Below are 8,114 nucleotides of genomic sequence, written 5' to 3'. Positions count from 1 at the left end.
TTCCCGGCGTTAGCTTCAGTGCTGGGACTCGGGGGCTGACGAAGATGGCGTGATTGCTTGGTGATGGGGCGGACAGTCGCCACGTTGAAGGGAAGTAAAGGGCCAAGCAGAGGCGTTCTGTGGGGACACAGGGCGAGAAGGCTGCAGGGCCCGTGGGGTCACTCCTGACTGGCGGCCGTGAGACACGTGTAAAGGCACCAACGTGCCTCTGTCATGCAGATCTGAGAGATTTTGGCCAGAGAAAGCTGAGCAACAAGGTCTAAAGCAGCCTCTTTCAGTGTGAGCAGCGGGAGCGTGGCAGAAGCTGAAGCCAGGGAAGCCACAGTGGGCAGCACCCCGGCCCCCCGGCCCCCCCGGGCCCCCGGCCCCCGGGCCCCTGGGCCCCTGGGCCCCCGCCGCCTGAGTGTTTCCGAGACCAAAGGGCGCAGCGGCACTGGCGGCTGGGTGTTCCGTGGCCGGCACTGAGGCCACGCGAGGGTCACCGCCGCCGGGCTCTCAGACCAGCCACGGGTCTTGCGGGTCTGGGTCGCAAAGCTGCACCCGCACAGCCCTTTGACCCCGAGAGCCCCCCCGAAACGGCTTCAGACGAACGTTGCCTGCTCGCGCGTTCACGCAGCGACAGCCCAGGCTGTTTCAAGGAACCCCGCTTTTGGGTCTGTAAAGAAATCATGTGTGCGGTTTTCCAGGGCTCGGTCCCAGCCTCGGGGTGGCCCGGGAGACCTCGGCTCATGTCGCTGGCTTACTGCCAGCTTCTGTGACGGTCCCTGCCAGGGCCTCGCCACTGTCCCCCGAGGGCGGGGCGGGCGCCGGGCCGGGTAGCTGCTCCCCTTTAAGCGGCAGCTGGGGCGGGCAGCGGGGTGACCGTGGTCTCGGAGCGCCGGCGTCTTGCCCACGCTGCTTCGTTGCCGGGTTCTTTGCCCTTGGCCCGAACACGGTTCTCCAGCGTAGGCTGCAGATTGGGGGTTAGAGTGCGAATTGCGGGCAGAAAGGGTGTTGGCGGGGGGCTGGGCCGCCCCGCTTCCTGAGGTGGGTGGCTGGCACCGTAAGCGTCTCCGAGAGTGAGTGCTTCCCCGAGAATGCTGGGGCTCCTGCTGGAGCCGGTGTCCCCAGCCCAGCCTGGCTGTGCGGGGCGTGTGAGCCGGGCGTCCTCGTGGGGTTTAGGGTCAGTTTGCTCTCGGTGGCGCTTCCCACGCCACCCGGGCCCCCTGCCACCTCTGCGTAGGGCAAGCTGCCCCGGACACGCCCGAGGCTCAGAGCAGGCGGCCCCCGGCCCCCCCACCCCCAACATGTGATGCAGGGGTGCGGAGCTGACTGAAGAGTGCCAGGAAGTGACATTGCCCCCCCCACCCCCCCGTTTGAATCTAGGAAGTCAGACGCGGTGGAGATGGACGAGATGATGGCGGCCATGGTGCTCACCTCGCTGTCCTGCAGCCCAGTGGTGCAGAGTCCCCCCGGGGCCGAGGCCAGCTTCCCAGGTGAGGAGGGCTGGCTGCCAGGTGAGCAGCTCGCGGGCCCCTGGACTCTGTCAGAAGAAACAGGCCCCGGCGTCAGTTTCATCCACGAGGGTCCGAGTCCCAGCTGGACAGTGGTCGTCCCTCTGCCCCGGACCCTAGCAGCTCCCGGGCGGTGGGGGTCACCCGGGAAAGGGTGCTCGCTGCTCGCTCTGTGCAGCCGTGGGGTCTGCTGGGGTACTGCCCCCCCCCAGCAGCTGTCGGCTGGGCACCACCTCACCCTGCGGAGTATTTCGGCCCCTCGGCCCTGCTAGCGGCCAGGAAGCTTCCGTGCACCGACGGCAGCCCGAGGCAGCAGTGGCCGCGCCCGATGGGCTCAGGCCACATGTCGGGGGCGTGGTCTATGGTCGGGCCGTGCTGGTGTGCGCCGGGCGTGGCCTGGTGCGGCGTGAGTCCTCGTTGGGTTTAGGGTCAGTTTGCTCTCAGTGGCGCTTCCCACGCCACCCGGGCACGCCCGAGGCTCAGAGCAGGCGGCCCCCAGGCCCCCACACCCCCGGGGTGTGCTGCAGGAAGCCCCCCCTGGAGCCGGCTCTGCCCCTCACGGGCCACGCCGCGGTGCGCAAGCTCGGCCCTGGAGCACAGGGGTGCCGGTCGGGGCGCACAGACGCACTCCCCAGTTCAGTGAGGCCCAGACGGGGGGAGCTTTGGGGTGCTCCTGCTGCTGGAGGAGCTAAGTCTGGCAAAGCCAGAGCCAGGGTCTGGATTCAGGACCCCCAAGAGCGAACTGGAGCCTCGGCCGGCGCCGGGCTGTCCCCTGGTGGGGACATGCCCTGGGGTCCGGTGGGCCCTGAGTGTCCCGTCCTCTTCGGCCAGTGTCCCGAGCGGCCTGCGACCTGTGGAAGGAGAGCGGTGACGTGTCGGACAGTGGCAGCAGCACCACCAGCGGGCACTGGAGCGGGAGCAGCGGGGTCTCCACCCCCTCGCCCCCACACCCCCAGGCCAGCCCCAAGTATTTGGGGGATGCCTTTGGTTCTCCCCAAACCGATCATGGATTTGAGACCGATCCGGATGCTTTCCTGTTGGATGAACCAGCTCCACGGAAAAGAAAGGTGGGGGCAGGCTTGGGGGCCTGCGGGAGGGGTGGGGGGCTGGGCCTGGAGGGGAGGCCACAGGCAACCCCGCAGCCTTTGCTGCTTCTGGTCCCTCCTGCCCTGGCCCCCCCTCTTTTTCTTTTAAATAATATAGTAGTTTATTTCTACATCATTTTGTGCCTTTTTCCATCTCAGTTGTCATCCCCGTGCCAAATCGCCACATCACCCTGTGCCGTCACCACAGTCCAGCGCACCCCCCCTCCCCCATTTTTGACCCCATTGCCCGCTGCACCCCCATAAGATGTGCTGGTATATAGTTGTTTATTATTACTTTCCGCCCGGTCCGTTATGCTCCTGCTGTGAGCGAGACCATCGGCATTTTCCTTTTCTTTCTGGCCACCTCACTCAGCATGACCTTCTCCAGCTCCGTCCATGCTGCTGCTGAAGGCAGGTGTTTGTGTTTTTTGGTTGCTGAGGAATATTCCATGGTGTATCTGACGCATCTCTTAGCCCAGCCGTCCACTTTGGGCGTTCGGGCTGCGTCCATGCCTTTCCTGTTGTGCATAAAGCAGCAATAAACATGGGAGTGCAGGTGTCTTTTCGGATCAGTGCTTTTGTCTCTTTTGGGGCGATCCCCAGGAGGGACCCACCTCTTCTTCAGTGCTGCTTCCTTTCCCCGCAGCGCCCCGACCCTGCCTCCTTCCCGTGCTCGCCCGGAGCCCGAGCTGGGGTGGGGGCCTTCACCCGCCCTCCGTCCTGCTGCTGGCCATCCCTGGCCCCTGCCCGGAACCTTTCCTCGGGTTCTGTTGGAAGGCAGAGGAGGCAGAGGGTGGCGCCCCGATGGTGGGGTGAGGTGGGTGGGGGGGGAGGCAGCACCCACTCACCCAGTTCCTTCCTCTAGAACTCGGTCAAGGTGATGTACAAGTGCCTGTGGCCAAACTGTGGCAAAGTGCTGCGCTCCATCGTGGGCATCAAGAGGCACGTGAAGACCCTCCACCTGCGGTAGGTGTGCCGGAGCGCCCCAGTGTCCCCGCCCGGGCCCCGGGGCCACAGCCCCGGGCCTTCCAGCGGAGCAGCGTGCTGCATCCGGGCTGGCTCAAGGCCGCGGGCGGCCTGATCCGTCCGCCTCGGAGTCCCGTCGTCTTGCCTGTTTCTCTGCAGGAAGCAAGACATTTTGGCTCTCAGTAGATAAAGGGGTGTGCCCCTCACTCTGGGGAGCCAGGGCCCCATGAACACTGACCCCTGTGGCCAGGGCTGCCCAAGAGCCCTTTGCAGAGGGGCCCTGCGGGACTGGGCACAAGGGGAGGCCATGGATGCCGGGGAAACACTCCCCACTGACAGCAGACCCGGGCGCTCCCCGGCACCCCCCAGCCCCGGCCCGGACCTCCGTGGCCCGAGCAGGCCTCCTCTCGTGCCTCAGTTTCCCCAGTGTTGGAGCCGAGGCAGCTTGTCCTGACCATCCACCTCCCCCCACACAGGGACACTGTGGACTCCGACCAGTTCAAGCGGGAGGAGGATTTCTACTACACCGAAGTGCAGGTGAAGGAGGAAGCCGTGGCCGCTGCCGTGGCCCCCGCCGACTCGGTGCCTGTCCCCGGCATGACCAGCCCGCCCCCGGCCATCCTTCCGCCGCCGCCGCCCAAGGCCCAGTGCTCAGGGGCGGAACACCCGGGCCTGGAGTCCTACCTGTCCTCAGGTGCCCTGAGCAGGTCAGCGCCTGGCTCCTTCTGGCACATTCAGGCCGACCACGCCTACCAGGTACGTGGACACGGAGCTTGGCCTGCGGCCGTGGGTCCCTCGGTGTCCGCCCTGGGCCTGGCCAGCCCCACCCAGGCCACCCCTGCCCCTGCTGCAAGGCCCGACTGGTTCGCTGAGTTGCACCTCTCTAACTTTAAGGAGGAGGGAAATGACCCCCACTCTACAATGTGGGATCGGGCTCTCGTCGGGGCTGCCCTGAGCGTTCGCTGGGAGTCTGCTCCCTGAGCGCCCAGGTGGCCTGGGGCCGTCTCTGTCGGGGTGGAAGAGAGTTGTTGGGGCTCCCAGAGCAGACCCTGAGCTCCCCTCGAGCAGGGCGGGGGGCGCTGGGACCCCCCGGCGGCGTCTCCGGGCCCCGGCCTGTCCACGGGGGTGAGCTCTCGGGCGGACCATGCTCGGGCCGGACCAGGCTCGGGCCCTGACCTGGTGGAGCGCTGGGTGGTCACGGCTGGTTCCGACAGGAGCCCCAGGCCTCGGGGAGGTGCAGGCGGCGTGTGGGCTCGTGCCCGGGCCCCCCGGCCCCCCACGGCGGTTCCCGCGCTCCCAGGCTGCATGTGGTTTTATCAGAGGGGCCGGGCAGGCAAGCACTGCTGTCAGTCAGCAAGGCCCTGGCACCAGCCCCCTCTGCCAGCGCGGCGGCCGAGCTGTCGCCGCTGGCCAGCTTCAGGTGGCCTTCGGGCAGCCGTGAGCAGGGCCGGTCCTTGACTGACAGATTCCGACGCAGACTTGCGGGCCTGCCTTGCCCGGGGGCCCTGTCCGGGCTGCGTCCCTGGAAGGCCACACCTGAGGTCGCCCCTGTGCAGGTGGAGGTGTGAGGCCGGCACAGCCCAGCACAGGTTGGCTCCCGAGCGGGGCTTGCTTGGAATCGGGGACTCTGCTCTTGCTCTTGGGCACACCCCAGCGTTCTGGCTGCCAGCTTACCTCAGGTTTCCAGGAGGGGAGCGGAAGCTTCCAGAAGCTCCCGAGCTGGGACCGGGCTGACGCGCTCTCGTCTCTGCAGGCTCTGCCGTCCTTTCAGATCCCCATGTCACCCCACATCTATACCAGTATTAGCTGGGCTGCCGCCCCCTCCACAGCCTCCTCCCTCTCTCCGGTGAGTGCCTGCCCCTCAGCCCTCCAGCCTTGGGGGGCCTCTCCCACACCTGCGCAGTGCCAGTTCCGGCGCCCCATTCTCGCCCAGCCCCCCAGCCCTCCCGGTCACGGGCTTACACCCGGTAGCAGCCCCCAGGAAGGGGGGATGTGGTAGCCAGAACCACAGGCTGACGGCCAGGTAGTTGCCAGCCCCCCCTGGAGCCCTGACAGTCTGGGGGGCGTAGGGTGACTGAGAAGAGAGGGGCGCAAGTGGGGGAAAGCCAGAGAGGAAGAGGTTGGGAGATGGGGTGCGTGGCCCACCGTGGACTAGGGCTCGGGCTGCGGAATGAAAACAGGTTGAAAGTTTGCAGCAAGCGCAGCGGGTTTAATCGCAGCAGCCGCTGTGGAAGGGGGCCCCGCACCTTGGAGGGCCCACGCGCCCCCAGGGCCACCGTGTGCCCCGCGGATGGAGCCCGCGCCCCTCTCTGGCAGCAGCCGCCATCGCGGGCCAGGCCGGGCGGCTCCACGCCGCCCAACACGCCACTGCACCCCAGTGCGGCCGATGGCAGCGCCCCGCTCCCCTGGCAGGGGTGCTTGCTTGGCTCCCCAGGAAGGCCCTGCTCCCTCCGTCCGGCCCTCGGGCTCACAGCCGTCTCCCGTGTCCAGGTCCGGAGCCGGTCGCTCAGCTTCAGCGAGCCCCAGCCGCCGCCGCCTGCCACGAAGTCTCACCTGGTCGTCACGTCTCCTCCCCGGGCCCCGAGCAGCGCCAGGTGAGACCGTGCGCCCTCCCCTGCGGCCTGCGTTTCCGGCCTCCGTCCCGGTCACCTCCACGGCGGGCGCGGACTCTGGCTGGGTCCACCTGCCGGGGCCTGGGGCGGGCCCGGGGCCCGGCGTGGCACTGACCCGGGGCTCTCTCGGCAGGAAGGCCCGCGGAGAGGCCAAGAAGTGCCGCAAGGTGTATGGCATTGAGCGCAGGGACCAGTGGTGCACTGCCTGCCGCTGGAAGAAGGCGTGCCAGCGCTTCCTGGACTGAGCCGCCGGGGCCGCGCCCCCGTGGGCCTCGGGGGCCTCGGGGGCTCGGCTCTGTTAGCTGAGCGTCAGCAGGTCGAGGCGGCCCCCTCCCGGCGGAACTTTTTTCATGAAAAGCAGCGCGATGGTTTTTCCCCTAAGGTGGGCGAGCAAGCCGCGGCTGACCCAGGGTATCCTGCGCACCAGAGACCAAAGAATCGACGACACCCCGCCCCCCGCCCGCGCCTCTCCAGGGGTTCGCTCGTCCGTAAGCGCCCAAGAGGGACCAGCTCACCCTCTGCCTGCAGAGCCGGGGAGTTCTGCCTTCTCGGCTCCCCCAGAAGGGACGTGAGCAAGATGAATTTACTTTTCTTGAAAAACCAACAAAACACAGAAACGCAGGTTTCCGGCTGACTCGGAGCAGGCCCGTGGGGATGGGGCGGGCGGAGCGGGGTGCCTGCTTGTCTTGTGGGGTGCGGTGGCCCCTCTCGCCCGCCTGCGTGGGGGGAAGAGAGCCCTGGCCTGGTCCGAGCTGCTTCCGCGGAAGCAGAAGGAAAGCCCCCTCTTGGCGACGGCTGCTTGAGCCTGGTTCTCTGACACCGGGGCACCCCAGCGAATATTGCCAGGCTCTTCGCCGAGCCCGAGGAGGCCTTTGAGCCCAGCCGGGCAGGAGGGGCTCGTGGGTTCAGACACTACTTGCGCCTTCTCGCTCCGCCCCTGGGGCTGGGGGTGGGAGTCCAGACCTCAAGCTCCGCCCGCCCAAACCCCTCACTCGACCTCCCCCAGTTCCAGAGCGACCCCTCTGGCGCTTGGCTGTCTCTTAGGGTATCCGAAGCTTCTCTCTGATTAAAATTCCCTTTCACTCGGCACCCTGGAGACCTGGGATGGTCCTTTTGGGTTTACCGAGACCTTCCTTGTTTCCACCCCGAGGCTGCCGTGAGCTGGTGTGGGGGAGGGAGAGAGAAGCGAACCCCTGGAAAGGTCAGCGGCAGCTGTCCCCCGTTACCAGGGAGTTGAGGGCTCTCCCGCCGCTTGGGGACCCCCTGGCTGGACTGGACTCTGCATCCTTGCCAGCGTGGGGTGGGGGTGGATTCCTGCGTGGCCATCCAGCGTCAGTGTTGAGGGTCGGTTGGAGGTGGTGACCTGGGTTCTTGCTTGAGGGCAGACATGAGGCAAGGAGGGGCTGGGGGAGGGCTTGCCCCTCCTGGCCCTGCAGACCCGTGTGTGTCTGACCGGCGGGAGTGGAGAGGCAGCGGGGTCAGGCGGCCGTGGCAGAGAGCCAGGCTGCCTGCCAGAAGCGGGGACGTGGGGCTGGGTGCCGCCGGCCGGCCGGCCAGCTGGACCCTGGGGCCCCTCGCCTTCCCTGACGGGGACTGGTCTGGGGGCTCCTTGGTTCCTCGTTACCTGCTTGAGCGCTTCCTAGAGCCTCGTCTGAAGCCCACGAGCCCGTCTCCGGCGGTGGGTGTGCCCCCTGCACCCCTGGTTCTGATGGGGGCCATCGGCCGTGGGAGGTGACAGCGAAGGCGGTGTCTGGTGGTGGCCTTTGTTTAGTGACTTAGCTGGAAAAGCACATTTGGGATTCTGTGCCCTGGGCCAGCTGGGGGTGGCCCCGTTCTCCGGCCCTCCCACCTCCTGAGAGTGCCGAGGCCTTAACAGTGAGGGGTGCGGTCAGCCTGCGAGAGCGGGGCGGGGGTCCCCTGCAGTAAGGGGTGCAGTCAGCCTGCGGGGCGGGGGTCCC

The 8,114-nt window shown here is 67.3% G+C and overlaps 1 protein-coding gene across 1 annotated transcript in view; it reads left to right on the top strand.

Moving 5' to 3' along the window:
* The window catches only part of ZNF395 (zinc finger protein 395), a 10,717-nt gene extending 2,609 nt beyond the window's left edge, over positions 1–8,108 (top strand). Inside the window, exons 3-9 of the mRNA XM_004682424.2 lie at positions 1,366–1,475; positions 2,325–2,560; positions 3,444–3,544; positions 4,021–4,300; positions 5,298–5,390; positions 6,035–6,138; positions 6,290–8,108. Of these exons, the coding sequence (XP_004682481.2) occupies positions 1,366–1,475; positions 2,325–2,560; positions 3,444–3,544; positions 4,021–4,300; positions 5,298–5,390; positions 6,035–6,138; positions 6,290–6,401 (1,036 nt within the window). The 3' untranslated portion in view covers positions 6,402–8,108. The remainder of the gene's footprint in view (positions 1–1,365; positions 1,476–2,324; positions 2,561–3,443; positions 3,545–4,020; positions 4,301–5,297; positions 5,391–6,034; positions 6,139–6,289) is intronic.
* Positions 8,109–8,114: the final 6 nt, after the last annotated feature.

Source organism: Condylura cristata, unplaced genomic scaffold (genome assembly GCF_000260355.1).
Source record: "Condylura cristata isolate star-nosed mole 26May11 unplaced genomic scaffold, ConCri1.0 scaffold00014, whole genome shotgun sequence".
NCBI classification, from domain to species: Eukaryota; Metazoa; Chordata; class Mammalia; order Eulipotyphla; family Talpidae; genus Condylura; species Condylura cristata.
The sequence above is the reverse complement of the archived record's forward strand: the minus strand, read 5'-3'. Positions and strand labels throughout refer to the sequence as shown.